The sequence below is a fragment of the Ambystoma mexicanum genome, chromosome 11, assembly GCF_040938575.1.
Source record: "Ambystoma mexicanum isolate Mex_15411 chromosome 11, UKY_AmexF1_1, whole genome shotgun sequence".
NCBI lineage: Eukaryota > Metazoa > Chordata > Amphibia > Caudata > Ambystomatidae > Ambystoma > Ambystoma mexicanum.
The window spans coordinates 881,945,159-881,966,514 of NC_090934.1; the positions used below are offsets into that span (position 1 = coordinate 881,945,159).

General features: G+C 45.2%; 1 protein-coding gene across 2 annotated transcripts in view; it reads right to left on the minus strand.

Moving 5' to 3' along the window:
* Positions 1 to 220: 220 nt before the first annotated feature.
* Positions 221 to 21,356, minus strand: part of MRPL23 (mitochondrial ribosomal protein L23) — a 261,681-nt gene continuing 240,545 nt past the window's right edge. For both annotated transcript variants that reach the window (XM_069623942.1, XM_069623943.1), the window contains exons 4-5: positions 9,060 to 9,133; positions 221 to 591 (exon numbers count right to left, since the gene is read on the minus strand). In XM_069623942.1, coding sequence (XP_069480043.1) covers positions 427 to 591; positions 9,060 to 9,133 — 239 coding nt within the window. In that variant the 3' untranslated portion in view covers positions 221 to 426. The remainder of the gene's footprint in view (positions 592 to 9,059; positions 9,134 to 21,356) is intronic.

Here is a 21,356-nt window from a genome sequence, read left to right on the forward strand (position 1 = left end):
CATCATTGGTGATCTGAGGAATGCATTTCTCTCACAAGGGATGGAACTTTTAGTACTGTGAAATAACCTAGGTTGGGCATTTTCAAACCATGCATAGACAAACTAGGCCAACTCTCATTGGGCAGGACATTGCCCCTTTCCCATGCTTTCATAGTTATGCTCATCTAATGCAGCAGACAACAAAATACATCTTCAACATAAAGGATATCAACAGCAAAGATTTGGAGTATCACGTTTTCATTAATTTATTACATTCCATTGTTCACAGGTAGTTCAGAGGGATATTCAGTTCATGACACTGCCATCTGGTTGGCTAGAGAAGTGAAATGATGCACCTTGCACTGCTGCCCAGACAGAGTAAGTAGGCATTTCACCTCCTTTTCCATCATCGGTAATTCAAAACCATATACCGGAAGATTTGCTTCCTCAAATTCCAAACCAATCAGGCACTCCTCCCCGCCGGGGATCATCCTTCTGTCTCTGCTTGTCATCTTCCATAAACTTCTCCTGCACATCCTCAAAGGACCCTGGCTCTGCTGCTTTTTTTGTCTCTGGGAAGAGGTCTGGAAACTGAAACATTTGTCCGTGAGCCTGTGAAGTGAAGCAAAAAAAACAAAAAACACGTAAAAGACAAATCAAGCAATAGTAGCTATAGAGCATTCTGCATAATTATGGGCTATGGGTACCACCAGGGCACAGGCAGTGACTCAGCTGTAGATAATAGTCTAAGAGCAATATGTGAGCAGTACATGTAAGCTATATAAGCAAGGAAGCCTAAGAGAGCAAGAGCTCCAGATATCAGTGATAGTAATGTATGGTGTACGTATGTTCCCATTGTTAGGGATATCCATGTCCCCTGCACTGTATTTACGCCAGAAAACAGACAAAAAATTATATTCATTTAAACAACATTTTGATAAATCATATCAAACGGAAAGGTTAGAGTGAATGTAATCAAAAAAACAATCTCAGTCCTTAAATTCTTCTTCCAAAGGGAATTTTCAGCTCAACACTTTTCGGAAAGCACGCCCCTTCCTCAGGAGAAAATTAGAAATATGTCTTATATTGGAAGAATATCTTCAAACATATTAACTTTAAAAGCCGCCATGTGATGGAGCAAGGTCCACAGGGCGTCAAATAGCTTCATTCATAAGATGTGAAATGATCTAACAGTCTACAACAAAATTCATATGTCCACTTCTTAGGGGGACGATGTTTACTATTTTAGTAGATTGTTGATATATTTATATATGTTCCTTTTTTGAGGAGTAATAATAATTACGCTTAATGGTCAAAGAAGTGTCCTGGAAGGATTGAGTCTCTAATTTGGTAAAAAGACACTACCACTAGTAGAGCATGTGATCTAAGCAGACACACAAGCCTTTTAAAAAAAAAAAAAAAAAAAAAAAAAAAAAAAAACTTACAGGGATACAAAAGTGGGATTTGAAGTCGATCGCCTCCACCTTTTTCAGATAGGCGAGTAAAGGTGAAGAATGTAGCTGAGCCAGTGTTGAGAGCACGCAGAGTGGCAGTGTTGTGCTGCAAAATCCATGCCATTATATGATAGATGACCTACAGAAGGAAAAGTGATCAATCGGGAGTGAAACGTTGTTTCTGGGGTATTAGGAATTCCAGAGTGATTGCGGTGGGCAGGCAGAAGGGTACGTTTAAGAGGGAGCTGGAAGGGGTATACGAGATTAGATTTGGTTTGAATAGAGTGGCCAGGAAGATGTTTTGGAGAGCTGGGGAGGGTCAGGATGGAGGACAGAAAGTGGAGGAAACATGCATGGTAGTTCATGGGGTCCCTAGGAGAATGCAAGGGGGATAGCGGTTAAGAGGAAACAGATTTGTAGAAGGTTGAGGGTGTGCAGGGGCATGGGAAGGTTGTAGCAAGCAGAGAACGGTATATGTTGCTATATGCCAAGAGGTCAGGTAGCGAGGTAGGAAGGGACCAACGATGCAGGTCAAAAGTCACTTTTGCAAATATCCCATGGATTCATCAGGGACATGCATGAACATTTTTGCAAAACCTTCCTCGGAACACTGACTTTTTTTAGAAGTTCAAAAGGAGAAGGGAAGACATTCGAGTGCACAATAGGCAAAAAAAGAGCAGATAACTGATATTCTATATTCCAGAAGTGTTGAAATGCTTGCTTAACTAAAACAGCACAGTCAAGGTATATACAATTTTACAAGGTTGACTAAAGCCTTTGTCTCTGTTAATCCTAAAGAATCGGGTACCAATTCAAATATTCATGTCTGTGATTAACGGTCTACCATGGCACACTTCGTTCCTCTGTTAGGTCCAGGTACCTATGCGTACGAATGTTATGGTACTCTATAAAAAGGTACGGATGGGCATACTTGGAAGGCAAAGAAAGGTGGGTGACCTAACAGGTTTCCATATCTTAAACAGCCAGGAATAAGATATTTAACTTGTATCCAGGTTTATGTCTTACTATAACACGCACTCACTTACGTGTAGAAATATTCACATGAAAGAGCTAAAGAATGGCTAGAACACTTAGAATGTCTGGGAAGTTATTCTCCAATTCGAGGCAGAGAACCTCCATTTTACAAGTGACATGTTCAGTGTAGGATACACACCTGACCAAAGCACTAAGTTTAATAAGAAGTAAGATGACCAGCTTTTCATCAATTTTTGACATCCAGCTTGAGGGGGGAATATTGATTCTTACAGCTATAAAAATCACATTTACCCAAGAAGTGTGTTTTCTGGCCTCTGAGGTTGCAGAGCCCTGTCTGCGAGACTTGCTCAACTCTTTACGCTTCGAGGTATGCCCTACACCCTTGGAGCAAATGCTTTCTGAATGATGGTGTTTGTGTTTTGGGTGATGCAAATCCTCATGGAGCCAGGTGTCGACATTAAGACAAGTCTTTGGAGGTCAGGGCCAGCTGGGAGGCCCTACCCTTGGGAGCCTCGACTTGTGGTTGTCCAGGATTGAGCACAGCCCCCTCGATTCCTAGACTTCGATAGCCTACCCTTTGGTGCAGCCCTTGCCCTACGCCGATTCAGCCTGCATGGTGTAATTAGTACAGCATTTCTCCTGACAGTCTATTAGGGTTTTTGGCTTGCATTTTTTACATGCCCGGCAGCTGTCCTCGGTGTGATCCAACGGAAGACAACTATTGTACACTGTGCGTATCCTTTGAGAGAAATTTTGAGTTACACTCCAGCCAGAATTTAAAAGGGGTGGTTTCCATATAGAAGTTGGGAAACTAGTGAAAACAATCAAGAGAAATGGGAAGGGCAGAGAGGCATTCTCTAGGCTTTGAAGAAAAGTGTATACATTCTCCCCCCGCCTCACCCTGCGGTGCATCGAAGAGAGCAGAACATTGTCGCTTTTATTTCTTTGGCATCACCTGGGTCGATCATCTGAATGTTGTGAACATCAGCTCCTGCGGCACTAGCTCCATCTCTCTCAGTCGTGCCCGACTTATTGCAGAAAAAAACAATCCAAGGACTTTGGCATGCAAATGTATACATAGGAAAGGTATAGTGTTGACAGGAACGCCCCTGTCAATGCTCTTATTCCATTTAAAAAAAATTAGATCCAATACACTAAGCAAACCACTAGAAAGCGGCATATGCAAAGCAAGTGAATCCAAATAGATTTAAGCCCTAGAAATACATGTATAATTAAAACAAGCATTGGCAAAGTCAACAGTTTGGGCTTTTGTGTAGGCATGGTAAAAGGCACTTGCCAGACAATGCCATAGTGGCTATAGTGGTATTAACTGGCAGTTAATGGTAGCAGGTGCAAAATCATGCACATCTAATAGCAGTGCCTGGCAAATGCCTAGTACTTACACAGGAGCCAAAACCGTTGGCTTTGCACAGTACTTCAAAAAAGGACACGCATAGTGCTTATAAATCAAGTGGCTGAAGACAGCCCTTGTGTAGACATTTTTATTAAACCAGTTGTCATTAACTCTCAGAAGGCTAATCAATGTGCCTGCCAGAGTGTTCTCAAAAGCACAGCTTGATGGCAAGGCTTGGTTAAAGCAAACTGAAAGGGTTCCCATGAGGAGGTGTTTTGGGCGGGGAAGGGAAGGAACTGGGTGGAAACGGCCCTAGGGATTATCATGCCGATGGGCAATCAATGGGTTAGCAAATAACTGAACAACATCATCCATGCCAACCCTCCCGATTTAAGCTAGAGATGGAAGAAATCATTTAAAAAGCTCCTACAACATAGTTTGGTCGGGTGATTCATAGCATATCAGGAAACTGCAGTGCGCAAGGTAATTCGTCATCTGTACTTCCTTTCTTGATAGTATTAAAGGAATTTCACTAAAACATTACTTTATAAGCAATTTTTTAGAGAATTACAATTCCGAGCATTCTCCTCAGCGCTACAGAGACAGCACTACCCTAAGCCATGTACCACACAAAGGTTAAGAGGTTACTAAACCTAAAAAAATGGGTGCAAAACTGCTTTAGATCTACAACTTGCGCTGCAAATCTCCACAGAGTTACACCCTCTTATTGCAACTGAAAAGGAAATATAAAGATCCTGGTTAAATGTTATTATGCACATACAAGAAGTCAAGTTATTCTGATGTATTAACAAAGGTGTTTTGTTCCCATGTGAAAAAGTCGGTTTACCCAAGAATGTGTTTTAATACAGGTAGTATGAAGGACCGAGCATGCCTTTACTTAACATCCCGATTAGAAGGTTCAAATTTAGGACCCAATCCTGGCTAATTATTCCACCCAGCCCCCGAAATCAGTTAGCTAGTGCTTTTTTTTCGCTCTTACTATCAAGTGAGAAAAACTCAGATGTTACATGTACATTTGTGTTGAGATGAACATTAACATTTTTGTGCAAGTGTGAGGAGAGTATTTACAGTCAATTATTTTGATCATAATGTATCAAATGTGAATGCCCCCCTCAAGGCACTGCACTGGGAACTTTGGATAGTACAATACTTCAATCCAGTTTAGCACGCAGTTATACGTAATGAATGAATTGCCTACAATTAAAGTTTCCTTTCTGTGTTTGGTCTTCAACCAACAAAGCCCTATAGTAGGTACCCAAGTACAACAAATGTTCAGATGCAGGTGCATTGCCCACAACATAAGCGCAAGTATCGTCTGAAAAACTGTGTCTAACAGGGCATCAGGACCCATGCACTGACGTAATGGTCATGTGTAATGAGAACAGTAGCAGTGCTGGCAACTTTTGGTTAGTAGCTAAAAGGTGGCGCAAAATAGCACTAGCATACAGTAGTATATTTTACTTTTAACAACACAGGCAATTGTTGCATTGCAGCTTTATTTTATCAGCATTACAGCGCATAACACTATTATATGCATACACTGCACCTGACGGAAGTGGATGCAGTATATTATTTTACATGTAGCACATAGCCCCACTTCTGTGAACGGCACGAAGCACAATGCAAGGCATCGTATTCCTGCATGCATTACACACTGCATTGTTGTGTCTTGTATCTGTAGGAATATTAGGTATTAAAGCAAGAGCTTTGCCATTTTTTGAGTAGGCCTCAGCTAGAGGTATTGAGCTGGGATGTCCATGAAAATATTGAATGCAGAAATGCCCTATTTTTATTTTTGTAATAATGGGCGGGAGCCCCCCCGTCCCCTCTCACCCAACCTTAACTATTACAATTACCCCACACCTATATTTTTGTAAAATGTCCCCAAAATTCGAATTTATTCGGTAAAAAAAAAACTAACAAAAAAATCTCCATTCATTATTTTATTTCAGATCATTTCTGCGGATTCCCTTGAGCTGCTCTTAGAGTGTATTAGGCCATAGTTATTAGTTGGGAGCACTTGAATTTTGTCCAGTCCTGCAAGAAGGCTGGGCGCTCAAGGGCAGGTGGGGATCGATATGAGATAGTTGCCAGCTGATTATTGCAAGGGAATCGTTTCTCAAGGGACTGCTCAGTCTCAGACAGCAGATGCTGCCTCATCAGATAGGGAAAGAACACGTACTGTTGGTGAAGGCAACAGCGAGGGGTGAGAGAAGTTATCATGCAGCCAATATGTGAAATTGGCTGAATAATATGGAGAAATTAGCAGAATTTAGGGACCAGGAGCAGTGCTCATCAATGGACCAGTCATGTGTTTCTAGAAGACCATTTGTTGCAGGGAGGTTACAAGAAGGTGGTGTACCAGAATTGGCAACTGCTAGGGAGAATTCTCCGAAATGTGCGAATTCCTCTCTACCTTAGAGACCCCAGCACTTTTGCTGGACCCTATGACTTTTTTCCCCACTCTCTTGTGTATTTTACTGCGATTTAAACTTGGTTTCATTTTGGTTATGGAGTCCGACAAACTCCATAAGCATCATCTTTTTACATTGTGACACATAGCACCTCCAGTGCAGTGGCACAGGGACGTCTTTCAGATTTCCCAAAGGTTTAAATACCTTCTCTTGGATAAACTACTGTTTCCAAGAGCAGTAAAGTGAAATTGACTTTAACATTTGTAACTTTCTAGACCCAGGTTACTTAGTATCCCCTTTGTCTAGTTTCTCATGTAACTATTTTAGGTTACCCTTTCTACAATTAATGGCTGGGGGCAGTGGTTTACTTTTAACTACTAGTGGGAGTTTTTACCGCTGGCTGCGTTCGCAGCTGCAGTAAAGCACCCATGGGTGCCCATTTTGTGAAAATGGCCCCGGTCTTCTTTTTTCGCCATTTCTTCCTGCAAAAGGTCCTTCTTGAGATTTACCCTGCGGCCAAACCAGGTTTGGTCCCTTTGTTCGTTTTGTCTTTGGCGGGATTCACGAGTGAAGCCCGCCTCTGGCTCCAATATGTCTGGCAGGGGCAGGAAGTGAGGGAGGTGCCCGAAACTCTGCTTAATCCCCTTGGTTCAGGATTGACCGGCTGGTTGTCCGTCAAGGACAGCCACCCTGCTGTGTGATTGACAGCTGGGCTGGAATGATGGGAGAAACCTGCATAAACGGCAAGGCTTTTTGGCTTGGAAGGTAAAGTCGACCACTGGACGAAGGAATCTGAAGAAGAACTTGGAAGAGACACCTGCTGCAACTCCTGGATTATTGGTTTGCCCAGTGAAGCCCTGCTGCTGAGCCGAATCTCCGAATTCACCTTGACTAGAGGAGCCCTGCAAGGACAACCTCTCCCCTTGAGTTGGTGGGACCCATCGACTCCAAAGTGAACTCATTTGGACATCCTCTCGAAGCTGGCTGTACTTCCGCTGCTGCGGCTGGAACCAAAGTGCCAATGGAACGGAACACCAAATCGAGTGGATCGCTTTTAAGTACGACCCGAGCGCCAGGAAGATCCTCCGGACTTCCCTGAAGCAGGACTGACCAAGCCTGAGCCACCTCAACAGAGTGCTGGACCCCAGAAGCAAGGAAAGTCTGAAGTGGTATCCGAGTGTTGCTATTTGCTGTCAGAAGCGAGGAGCTGAAACGCTGAAGTGCCACTGAATTGAAGTTTGTCCAGGAAACAAAGATCTACAGAGCCACACAGGACCAGAAGCCAGCTGGATTAATTTCTTCTAATCCAAGGTACTTTACAGTCTAAGAGAACTGGCCTCTTGTCATGTAGCCTTTTTCTCAGTTGAGTCTTGGTTGCTCCTGTAGAGTTGCTTGCATCTTCTACCCCTCACAAGCCTCCCAGCTTGTGGCCCTACATTGATTCTACTTTTTCTACAAAGACTCATGAAACATTGGGCAAGACTTTTACTTACCTGCAAGAAGTGCTTCAGCTCACCTAGACTTTTGCCCAATTGACATTGGCTGGCCCTGAATGACTCTTCTCCTCTCTGATTGGGTGTTGGTACCTTCCTTCCAGGAAAGGGTTAACTTACTGTGCGTTGGGGGGGGGGGGGGTTCAAAAGTCCTTACCTGCTTAATAATATTTGTGTGATCTCTTGTCTTATTCTAAAACCTCTTTGACATCCATCTCAATATTGCTCTAAATGTACCAGTGATATATTACTGTCCACAGTGTCCTAGCTATTGAAGTCAACTGATGATGTAGGAAGTGTCTGTGCGCCATCCCAAATGGGTACTTCCTGATTTAGAGAACCTAAGCGTGTGTATTGTGGGGTGTATTTGTGTGTTACTATTGTATTACCCCTCCTGAAGACGGCTTAGTCAAACTGACTTAAATAAATTAATAATTGCTTAATCAAGAAACTTTCAGTGCAAGAGTTTATTTTTATTCTTGTCACTGTAAATCTCTGTGTAACCACCCTACTGCTCACAACCTGGCTGCTTAGCCACACTACAAACCTGTGTAGTACAGACATATACCATAGGTTGGGTTCGTATTGCCAGGAGGTCAAGGTTGTTGTAGTGCACCCAAAGGGTACTGCACCAAATATCGAGATAGGGAGCAACATAATGAGTAGATGCACACAGTGGGAATGGGGAATGAATAGAGGAGGTTTGTGCAATGTTGGTTTGCTGCTCATTGGTCCATCTTGGTGGGACGCTGCAGCCCTAGTTGTCGTAGCATGGTCCAATTAGAATGAAGCCCTTTATCAAACTGTTTCCCAGAGATGGGATTGGTGCATTTTTTGCTGTCCAAAGGGCGTGAGATCATGTTAGGTGGGTCGGGTCCTTTTTTGTGATAAAATGGTAACTGACAAGAGTTTTTGGACAATGTATAGGGTTGATTAGGGGACTGGTGACGACCAGCCAATGATATTGTTAGGATGTTTTTGTTACATTTCTTCTGCAATATGCTAATGTTTTGTTTGTAGCTATAAAATATTCAGCCCGCTGTGGGCTTGAAGTTGGCTATGCTCGGTTCATGTTCCCGGCTGTGATGTTGAAATGTGTTTTCCTGCAAGTGCTGCACTCCTTTCAGTTCTGTGGATTACTTGTTTCCTACTTTTGGACCCGTGTTGGGTGCATCCCTAGCTCAACACAAGCAAATGGCAGGCGGGGGCCATCGATAAATATTCTCATGAGAGACTATTCTTAAAATAGAATGCACTTCCGCAGGGAAGTGGATCTTTTACTCCCATGGGGGGGTGGGAGGGGAACAGTGAATATAGGGCCTTTTCCGCTAATAAGCTCAATACTGACCAGCTGCACATAGGCCACCTTGTAATCTGGGCGCTTCACTCTCTGATTTCGGTAATCCCTCTTCCGGTTGCTACCTGAAAAGAAGAAAAAAAATACAGATTCATCTTGGTTGTTAGATTCCTTCAAACTGCTGAGAAACTTTGGCGATTAAAACGGCATGCAAGTATTGTTTCATCAGAGCACTGGATGGTCATTTATGGTTGGATTAACTCAACATCCATCTTTTCAACACGTTTCTTATTTTATAAATATTAAGACAATGTTAAAAGATGCACTGAGTGGAATTCACCAGTGAACAAAAATAAGGACATACACACAGACCATCAATTTCGGCTTATAAACATAGATTTTGCTCTGTTCAAACGATTACAGACCATAGACTACTGTGAAAAATACCTGCAAGATTTCACCTGGAAGATGCGCAAAAAGCATTTGGCCTTCATGATCTGCCAATTTGTGCTAGTTTGTAAGCAATTATGGTCACCATGCTGTGTTTTCTCTTCCCTCTGATACTTTCCCTTTTCCAAAATAAACCCACATAGTTTACATTTTTTCATTTTCTGAGTGTTTGGTATATGTTGCACTTTCCACCGTTAATAGCAAAGGTTACAGGTTATGGGGTTTTAAAGAGAATGGCAGTTACTTTTAGGATCACACTACAAGAATGTCCTTGCCTTCCATCTGCTGAGGTGGACCAGTGGTGTGATAGGCAGGCCCGTCACTGCACTTTCCAAGTTTCAGAACCCCAGAAAACAGTGAAATAGGTAAGGGCAAGTTGCAGTTCAGCAGGTATGGCCCAAAGGTGAAGCTGTGAGGATAATGCATGAAGACACTATGCTTAATCCTTACACTTTTATAGTGAGGTCACAGGTCCTTACCCAACACCAGAATCAATGCCACTATCATTCCTTGGAAAATAGTGGCACTTTCTTTATTAAGTAGACAGCAGTTTATAGTGGCACCCTAAAATGATTGCAGCTATTAAGTAGTTCATGTTTTAGAGGTGCATTGGCTTTTACGGCCTCCATTATTGGCATTGGTTTATATTTGACCCTCCATTGAAATAAATGGATTTACCAATTATTTATTTCCGCACAATGAATTGGTCAATTTACTAACTTTTACCCCACCCTACCACTCCTAAACATATTACAATTCAAACTGGACAGGGCAAAACATTACATTAATTGCTGCGAAAAAGCGCCAAAATTAACATTTCCCTATAGCTATTAGCCAAGGATAATTGACCTTTGGCGACTAAGGTAACGAAAAGGCAGTCTACATGTTAATGTTAAATGATATTTGTACCGCGCACTATCACCACCGGAGTGGTCCCCTGGCGGCTCTGAAAGAAAAAGAGAGGGGTGGGAGATGGGGGGGGGGGGGTTATTGGAATGAGCTGGAGAAGTGCAAGAGAGCAGTGATGTGCTGTTGGCAGCCTTGGCCCGGAAATCCGTTGGCTGGGCTTGGGGTGTGTTATACTTTTGGGAGACGTTGTGTTCTGTTGTGGTGGTTCATGTGTGCCTTGTTTTGTTGTTGTAGTGAAGTTTGTGCGGATTGTTGTCTTGTAGGTTTGTGGTTGTGTTTGGTTAGAGTTTGAGAGGTGTATGCAGAGGTTGGAGTCGTTAGTGGTTTGGTTATTGGCAATGCTGTCTGGAAGTGGGGCGCTATTTTTTTTCCCATTCCTAATTTGGCGGGGTGTGGGAGTGTCACTGTGTCTGCGTCCAGAACAGGGTTGTGCGATGCTCAGTCTCTTTACCATATGGCATCCGTTCATATGCATAACCTTGCTCAAGTTGTGTACCGGCCGTCTACGGCCCCTGTTTGTGTACAGGCTGGGCAGGCGTTGTGTGCGTCCCCTGCAGTCTAGCTCAGAGAGCATTCCCAATCTACTGTAGTAGGGGGGTGGCCTTGGTAAGCCCAGGTTTGTTCCCTCCATAAGTTTGGTCTCCTCGCATTCACCCTCTTATTTGGTTGCTCATTCATTTTACCGCTACTAACCCCTTTGGAGTTGGGCAATGCTAGCGCTCCATGCGCTGCGTCTGCCTTCCTTCACAACTCTCTTCGTCCATGGCCCTGTCAATATCCACAGCTTAGTTGGTGTGGTAAGCGCTAACACTCGCCTAACTCTATACACGTATGAACTGTAGTGGCATTTATTGCATGGGTGATGGTTTTTTGCTGGGAGTTGGCTAGGGATGTTGGGTTGTGTCCTCATGGGTGTCGTTTGTGTCCTATTGGACTTAGTCTTGTCTCTTTTGTTGTGGTAAGATTCTTTATTCGGTTTTGGCTGTTGTCATTGTTGTATTGGATAGTGAACTTTTTCATTATTTTTCCCGTTTGGTTTCTCAATTTGAGTCCGTTATGTTGAAGAGCCAGGTTTTTAGTAGTTTTCTGAATTGTAGGTGGTCTTTGGTGTTTCTCATTTCTTTCGGGATGTTGTTCCAGGTTTTTGCGGCTAAGTGTGAGAAGGAGGGGCCCCCAAGTTTTTTCTTAAGGTATGATTTTTCTTCCAGACAGATTTTGTTGCTTGATCTGAGGAGTCTTGTCGGCTTCTTTTGCAGGAATTCCGCTCCTTGCCCACCGATTGCCCTGTGTGTTATGCACATTGTTTTGAAGGTGATGCAATGTTTGACTGGGGACCAGTGCAGTGTTTTTAGGGCTGGAGTGATGTGGTCTCTTCTGGATAGTTTGAGGAGGAGTCTGGCTGCTGTATTTTGGATCCGTTGTAGTTTCTTCTGGAGGTATTCTGGTGTCCCGAGATAGAGGCTGTTTGCATAGTCGATTCTTGACATGATTAGGGCGACGATTGGGAGTGTTTTGTGGGTGAAGGAGATGAAAGGTAAGATTCTTCTTGCCGTATGAAGGTGGAAGAAGCATTTCTTGATTATTGCATTTATTTGTGGTTCTAAGATTAGGGTGTTGTCCATCAGGACTCCCAAATTCTTTACTACCTTAGAAGGAGTTGGGGCAGTTCCTATTTCCGCTGGCCATGGAATATAAGTGTTCTCTTGATTTTTTGGATGGAATCACGATTTCTGTCTTTCCTGGGTTTTTTAAGCTGTTGGTGTTCATCCAATTGAAGACTTCTTTTAGACACTCGATTAGGGTTGAGTGATCGGCTTGATTGTCTTCAATTTTATAGATGATTTGAGTGTCATCTGCATATTCGTAGCATGTAATGTTGTATTTTTTGAAGATTCTGATTAGTGCAGTTTGGTAGATGTTGAAGTACAGTGGTGATAATGAGGACCCTTGTGGTACTCCACAGTCGTTGGCTCGTGGTGTGGATTTGAAGGGCTTTAACCAAACAGTTTCTGTTCCGTCTGCTAGGAAAGATTTAGTCCAGAGTAGTGCTGTGTCTGTTATGCCTATGTCTTCTAGTCTTTTGGTTAGGGTGTCATGGCTAACTGTGTCAAAGGCTGATGAGAGGTCAAGCAGAATCAGGGCTGAGGTTGTGTCAGAGTCCGCGTTTGTTTTTAGGTCATCCCAGATGGACAGTAGAGTGGTTTCAGTTCCTCTTGCGGGTCTGAAGCCGACTTGTGCTTGGTCCAGCAGGTGGTGTTTTTCTACGTGTTCTTGGGTCAATTTGTATACGTAGGTTTCCAGGAGTTTTGCTGGGTAGGGAATGTTTGACATCGGTCTGTAGTTGGAGAAGTCTTCAATGTCTCCACTTGTGTTCTTTAAGAGTGGTTTGATATATGCTGTTTTGAAGGATCTTGGTACGGTTCCTGTGGCTAGCGAGAGATTTAGGAGGTATCTGTAATACTCTGATGGCGTTCCTTGTGCAAAGATTGATTTGTAGAAGTCAGGCGGGCATGGATCCATGGGTGAACCTGATTTCTTGCTGTGTTTCACAGAAAGTAAATGGGCAAACAGAACATTGGTGTACACAAAATATTTGAGAGGTTGGGATCCCAGAGGGGCAGCACCAGGGTGAGACATGCCCCACTTTGGAGAGCCAGACAATTGTTTTTCTCCCCTCCCCCACACTGTGGCATTTACAAGGTGTAATGGGAGTTGGTTCCTTGCTGCTTCATGGACTACAGCTACCAGAATTCCCTGAGACCAGAATCTTGACTAAATAGCAAATCCTGAACCGACTGCCCCCCTGATGAGTGAGAGAGACAAGAAAGCGCTTGGAGGAGAACACCATCTGGACTGTGGGAGGCTGATGAGCTGCAAACTAGAGTGTGCTCATTCATGTGTATAATACTTGATTACCATTTTGACATATATAAATGTAAGGAAACATTCTTTGGCTTTTAAGTATTTGGTTTTATGTAAAGAATTATGGGTTTCATCATTGTTGAATATGTATTTGAGAAACGCTATCCAACTTCGACATAGAATACTAGATGCTATGGCTTGATGACTAGAAGATATATGAAATTCAATGTTTATGATTCTCTTTTTAATGTCGGTTGTTTCATCCATTTGTCAAGATAATAATGCATTTAAGACTTGTAAATCAATTTGAATAAAGTTAAAACAAACAAACAAAATGTTCTGGCAAAAGACCCAATACAATTGTTACATTTATGACTGGAGACATTATAAATGACCCCCAGCTTCATTCCCCTCAGCGACTGGCAGGAGAAATACTACATCAGGACTCACGGGAAATCACGGCCAATGTTCAAGGGAACATCAAAGTAGAGTGTGTGCTGTCACACAAAGTTTCCTAACTGGAGTACAAAATTTAAGAAACCGGTTTGCCCCAGACTTGTCTTGGTGCATTGCTAGAGTTACCAACGCAGCGGCCCTTTGGTGTGCATCCAATAGAAAGAGCCCACCGCCCGGAACAGTGTGGTGCGGGAGATGATGCAATCATGGCAATACTAATGCAACGCTTCTGCAAAAAGAGTAAAGTTAGCCGCAGTTGATTAAATGGTTGTAAATGAAGCAAAAGTGGAGGATTCAGGCGGTGGCACGGTACAACTAGGTATTGATGGAAACTCTGATATGGCACTAATGGATTGTTGTTGTCTTAAAGTTCTACGACAGGCAGTTGAAGCTGAGCTTTCTGGGTGGTGGGAGCTTGTGGCTCTAACACGTGTATATACCAAACATACGTTGTAAGCACAATAAAGTGACTCAACTTGTTACCTACAACTTGCTCCAGCATACCTTATACACCACATTTTCTGGCACAGAGGAATGCTTTCCAGGTGCAGTGAAGCGAAGCGAAACAGACCTTTAACAGTTCTATAGTGGGGGAACAACCAGTCAGAACAGCCATCGCCCCCAGCAAGAAAGTCCCACCACCCAGGGAAGGATTGCATCTACCATAGGAGGGTTGTGGTGTGTTGGCAAACAAGACATAAATCATCATGCATTTGACAGGGCTGAACATAGTATAGGGCAATGATAGAGAGCATGCATGGAGCAGGAGATGAGCTGTTAGTTTGCCTAAAGTCATTCATCCAAGACAGCATGAGAATATTAATGTCAGGGCTGAGGAGGAGGGTGAGACCATCCAACATTCTAGGGAACATAACCACAAAGAGTGCGCAATCAGACAAAATGTCCCCAGGTAGACCAACAATGCAAGCAAAATGTTTCCCCAAAACTGTTTCGACGCATGAAAACGCTACCAATGCAGCGGTCCTTTGACATGCATCCAACATCAGGAGACGTGATGCTGTATATTTAACAATGGCAGGAAGACTTCACTAGTAAAGACATTGTGCATGGCTTCTGCAAAGAAAGTCAAGTCGTTTATATGTCTCTCAGCGAAGAAAAGGTAACCGATTCTAGTGGCGGCAGGCTCCAACTAAGTGTGGAAAAGGTCAACGATCTGGCAAAGAAAGAAGGAAAAACCAGCGTTCCTATGGAACTATGTGCAGTGCGCGGTTCAGGTCTACTGTGTACAGAGCTCTTTGCAATTTAGGCAAGTGAAGTATAACAAGAGTGTGGGACCAGTCAAGAAATATGAAGATTCTCTTCTGGTCAGGAGTAGCTTAGTTTAGTTGTTTTTTGAGGCCAGTATGTCTGGGGTTTGAGTGATCTGAAGTATGATGTGGCATCATGCAGGGTTTCGAATTGTTTGCAGCAGGGTGACATTTAGCTCCCGCTTGTAGCCTAGAAGAGCCTGCTTAGCTTGACACCAGCAGGTACCAGGAGCTACTTTGGACCCCACTGGGCCAACAGAGGCCATAGAAACAAACCTATAGGACATTAACGCTGGGTGTATGGGAATACGTCTAAAAGAACATTAGGACACATCTAGAAGAAATTTTAATTAGAAGAGGTCATATGGCCAAAAGTAAATGCGTCCTTTTCCCACTTTGTCTTCACCATCTATGCCTCCTCCGTTCTGTCTTATCTATGCCTCCTACTACTCTTACTGCCTTCACCATCTATTCCTCCTCCTTCCTATCTAGCCACACTTAGACAGAATTGTGAATGTTAGCAAGTACCACACTTAGAATTGTGAATGAGAGACAGTACCACATTTAGATAGAATTGTGAACATTAGCCTGCGTCACATCTAGACAGGATTGTCAATGTCGGTCAGTGCCACATCTAGATAGAATAGCTAATATTAGCCATTGCCACATCTAGATTGCATTGGGAATGTTACCAATGCCACATTTAGATAGAATTGTGAATATTGGCGTGCGTCATATATAGACAGGATTGTGACTATTAGCCAGTGCCAGATCCAGATAGAAATGCAGAGATATTCACGCGCCACATCTAGAAAGTACGTGGAAATTTAGCACATATCCCTTCTAGATAGCGAGGCCAATAAGCAACCCACTAACAATTTCACCCCTCTGCATACACCTCTCAGACTCCAACCAAACACAACCACAACCCTAAAGCACAACAAACTTCACTACACCCCAACAAAACAAACCACACATAGCTTTGCAGAACAGCACACAACATCTACCGACCAGAAAGCACCCCCAAGCTCAGCGAACAGTGTTAACTGAACTGAAGCTGCAAACAGCACATCACTGCTCTCTTGCACTTATCCCGCTCGTTCCCACTAACTCAAACCCCCCACTGCCTATCCTTTTCAGCTCCGCCAGAGCGCCAGGGGACCGCTCCGGTGGTGATAGTGTGTGGTACAAATATCCTTTAACATTAGCATTAACAAAAGGTTATAGTTTGCCATGTACTACCTCCACATTGATCAGTGGAAGCTCCTGCTTACTGGGTGATGTCAGACACCCAGAAACTGCTTTTACCTCTTGCTCTACAAATCCTTATTTCGTTCCCTTTCATGTATATTGATAGTAACGAAATGTTAGCACTGGTTTCTATTTGAATAGTAGTTAATAAGACCTACATATTTTCTATGGTTATAATGCCTTAATGTTCTTTTGTCATTGGTGTTGCAGGAGAATATTGCATTTGCAAAATGGACATATAGGGACAAATTATGTTTTACATACAGCAATTGCAGCTGTATTGATTACGAAAATGACTGACTACATGGTAGATCTCTTAAAATGCCAAGACTTATGGTCTTTGGAGGTAGACAAAATTGATTAGAAACAGCTTTGTGAATGGGTATGGCGAGGTTGTAGATGCTTTCCTGAGCGTATGGTACAAAGATAGTAAGATGAAGCATCCCCTATACGTCTGGGAGCCGGATAGTCGCTTGGCAGTTGGGGGCCGGATATTTCCCAATTATAAGGCATACACGTAAAAGAACTGTGTCCCTTCTGTGGTTGGGAGCTGGATATTGGCCTAAACATAAGGTCTATTATTTGTGCATTATTAGAAAGGAAACGCCTGCACGCTGAACCTGAATGAGTGTGTATGTGCTGGCATGTGCAATGCCAACAGGGATATCAACTAATTGATTGTTGTTGCCCTAAGGTTCCAACGCAGCTCAGCTGTGTGGTGGAGAGAGCCAGTAGGTCCTATGCATGTATATACTTACCCTTCTTGTTTTAAACACCTGGCTCCAGTGTACTTCCTTCTACTTTGGTATTACAAATTGTGTACTAGAAAATGATGCATTTTGATAGTTACACTGCATTGTCTCTATAAAAGTCCACCTATTTAACATCATAAACACAAATCTAAAAGCTGTTTATTTAAAAATGCTTGCTTCCTTTGACATTTTAATGCTGCACTAACAAGCTGGGTGGTTGGGTGCAGTGCATGCAAATATAAAACTAATATGTGCCAGTATTTTCGCAACTTGTGTTTTCTTGTTGCACCTTGTCAATCAGTTCACATGCTACGCATAGAAAATAAAGCATTATTTGAGAGTGCATTGGATAGCCCTCAGTGTCTGTGTGTTAGGGTGTTTTCTGCAAAATCATTTTAGGAGGCTGTGTTACCATCTAACCTAATGGTAGAAGTGTGAGCCATGCCAAAGAAAAGAAAACTCTCCGATGGTAGCAGTAGCAGAGCAGCTAGACCCAATTTCAGGAGGGAGGAAGGGTAGGAGGGGATACAATTCAATGGTTACCCCCAAAAGAATACACTACAGTGACATACTGAAAAATATACGTTTATTACAAGGTTCCATGTTCCTGCCTCCCGCCCATCCCTTGCTCTGTGATTGGGCCTAGCAGCCCGTAACATAAGCTGCAAGGGCCTTCCTCCCCAGTTACCTGCATCAGAGTCACATTTAGCTTTGACTCATTGATCAGGTCAGTGCTGGGTCTGCAACCTGTTTTCCGTGATTTTTCAGTAATTTAGTGCATTTGTTCCTGTTTATCGCACTGGCAAACACCCTCACCCCTTGCACTGCTTTCCATATCCCACCCACCCACCCCCTGGCTCCGTGATTGGGCCTAGCAGCCCTATTTCAGTCCAAGCACCAAGAGCACCCCCCCCTACCTGGGCTGCCCTCGGCAAACGGCAGTTCCCGAAGAAGCAGCTCCAGTCAGTGTTTGCCTGGAAAGTCGGCCTCCGTCAACAAGCAGCAACTGACAAGGTAAGGGTGGTCTGGATGGGGAGCACAGCAATTACTGTACTCCTTTTAAAGCCCTGCCACTGTTAACACCTCACAGAACATTGTACACCAGCTACTAAGAAGTACTTCAACCACTGCTGTGTACCAACTGGGAGGTGGCTCTCCATTTAATTTGTTTGCTCGGTCTTAAATGTAGGCGTTTTCTCCCACTAGCCAGGTACCTCAAATCTAACTGGTGTTTCTCCCACTAGCCAGCTATCTACTTCCAAATGTAGGTATTTCCCTTACTGCTGGATTTGTAAGGAACACGTTACTAACCTGTAACTGTAGTTCTCCAGCATGGGTCTGGTATGGATTCACATGCTCATGAATATTCCCCGTCGTCAGGCTGGGAATCCTCCATAAAGAAAAAATCAGTTTCAGTTTTGTTTCTGAACTGTCTTTCTCCTAATAACCAATCACTGGTCTCTGGGTCATACTGCCCCCAGCCAATGACTGCCCTCTACCTAAGCCCCTCCTCTGGCTGCCATCTTCAGATTTGGTAGCACGTAAAATAGCAGTAGGACCAAGTGAAGAGCCACAGAGGGGTACGAGGGAGGGTTCGCATGTGAATCCATGCCAGACCCATGCTGGAGAACAACAGTTACAGGTAAGTAACTTGTTCCTTCTTCAGCATGGGGTCTGGCATGGATTCACATGCTCATGAATACAAGAATACATAGCAGTACACACATGCACAACCACGGGAGGTGGCAAGGCACAACATTAAGCATTACATCAACTCAACATTAAGCATCTCTTACCTCCTCACCAGGCCCACCTTCAGGCGATCAGGTTGCGCAGCACTGCCTGGCAGACTCTGGACTCCTCCCTGGAATCCCAGTTGACGCAGTAGAATCTTGTGAAGGTGTGCCGTTGTAGCAGCGATCGCTCTGGTCGAATGGGCTACCGGACGGCCGGGCAACGGTCGGTTTGCCAACCGGTGACAGTGCATGATGCAGCCGGAGAGCCATCTGGAAATGGAAGCCTTCGAGAGGGCCTTCCCTTGGTTCACAGGTCCAAAGGTCACAAACAGCTGTGAAGTCTTCCGAAAACTCTTTGTGCGGTCCACGTAGAACTTAAGCGCTCTAGCTACATCCAGCGAGTGCAAAGTCCTCTCGGCCGGCGACGGGAAGAAAACAGGTAACACCAAGGGCTCATTGAGATGGAAGTCCGACGGCACCTTGGGCATGAAGGAGGGGTGCGTCCTCAGCACCACCCTTGTCTCGTGGGAAGTCAGGTATAGGGGCTGGCAGGAGAGGGCTTGGATCTCTCCCACTCGTCGTGCGGAGGCGATGGCCACAAGAAACACGGTTTTCCACGACAGGAACTTCAACGGTGCTGAATGCAAAGGCTCGAATGGCGGCCCCATGAGCCTGGTCTGCACGACGTTGAGCTCCCACGCCGGGACCGGAGCCTTCACCGGCGGGAACGATCGGAACAGTCCCTTCATAAACTCCTTCACCAGGCGATGGGACCACAGGGATGAGCGCCCCAGAGTTCTGGTGTAGCGGGAGATTGCCGCCAGATGGATCTTGATGGAGGCATGGGTCAGCCCGCCTTGGCCAGCGATAGCAAGTACGACAGCACTTGAAGGGACGTAATCCGCAGAGGGTTAATCTTCTGTGCCCGGCACCAGACAGAAAACCTCTTCCATTTGTGTCCATAGCACTTGAGAGTTGAGGACGCCGTGGCCTTAGCAAGCACCTCCTTGCAGTCCGCCGGGATATTGTACCCTCCAAACTCTAGTGCTGCACGAGCCAGGCCTGCAAGTCCAGCGACCCCGGGTCGTGGTGGAGGATGACGCCTCCTTCTCTGGAGAGGAGATCCGCGTCTGTCGGAAGTTTGACTGGGGGGGGGGGGGGAACGCTGACATGTCCAGAAGGTCAGGGAACCAGATCTGTCTCGGCCACGCTGGTGCGACGAGGATCAACCTGCAACAGGACCATCTGAGTTGGTTGATGAGTCTCAGCAGCAATGGCAATGGCGGGAACAGGCCCTCCCAGGGGAATGAGAAGGCATCGCCCATGCTCCCCGGATAGGGAAACCTGCTGGCGAACCTCCTGCATTTGGTGTTCATCGCCGTCGCGAATAAGTCGAACTGGGGATTGGCCCATCGTTGGAATAGCAGATTCACTTGATCCTGTCGCAGTTCCCACTCGTGGCACGAGCGTAGCTCCCTGCTGAGTGAGTCGGCAATGGTGTTCTTTATTCCTCCCAAGTGGAAGGGTACCAGAAACATCCCTTAGGCGACGGCCCAGTGCCACAGATCCTGGGCCTCCTTGGATAGGGCTGGGGATCTGGTGCCTCCCTGCTTCTGGATGTAGAACATCGTGGTGGTGTTGTCGGTGAAGATCCTCACCACCTTGCCCTTGAGGGACGGGAGGAACGACCTCAGGGCCCAGAACATGGCTCGGAGCTCCAGGATGTTGATGTGTAGTGACCTCTCCTCCGGGAGCCAAAGGCCTCTTGCATGGAGATCTCCGTTGTGCACTCCCCATCCCTCCAGGGAGGCATCTGTCGTCACCGTCTCCTGATGTGCCGGAGTCTGGAAGTCCATACCCGCCGCGAGACGCGCACGGGTGCCCCACCACCGATTGCTTGGCGGAAGGTCTCGTTGAGCGAGATCCTGTCTTCGAAGCTGCCCGCCGCTTGCATCCAACGGGCGTCGAGTAACTCTTGCAGTGGACACATCCGCAGCCTGCACAGGCGCACGAGGTAGATGCACGAGGACATCATGCCAAGAAGGGACTTGATGGACCTCACCCTGGCCATGTCCATGGTCGAACTTTCCTACGACGTTGAGGCCAATCGCGCCACTCTGTCGAGCCTGGCTCCCAGGAACAGTACGACTTGTGATGGAACCAAGTGGGATTTCGTGAAGTTGATGGAAAATCCCAGATGCGTGAGCAGCTTTACGGTCTTCGCTGTGTGCTCGACAGCGAGTTCTCTTGTCCTTGCTCGGATGAGCCAGTCGTCCAGGTAGGGGTAGACGTGGATCCCCTGCAGGCGAAGCCGCACCGCCACTGGTGCTAGGCACTTGGTGTATACCCTGAGCGCGATTTCAATCCGAAGAGGAGGGCCTTGAACAGGTAGTGCCGTCCTTGGACGACGAATCTGAGAAACTTTCGGTGTCCCTTTAGAATGGGGATGTGGAAGTAGGCATCCTCCAAGTCCAGCGACGATAGGAAGTCGCCCTCCTCCAGTTGCCCCAGCACGTGCTGGAGAGTGACCATCCGGAACTTGTTGTACTTGTTTAAATGACGAAGGTCCAGGATGGGGCCCCAGCCGCCGGTCTCATTTCTTAAGAGGAAGGAACGCGAGTATACTCCAGTGTGGTTTTCCTTCCTGGCCACGGGTGGAATGCA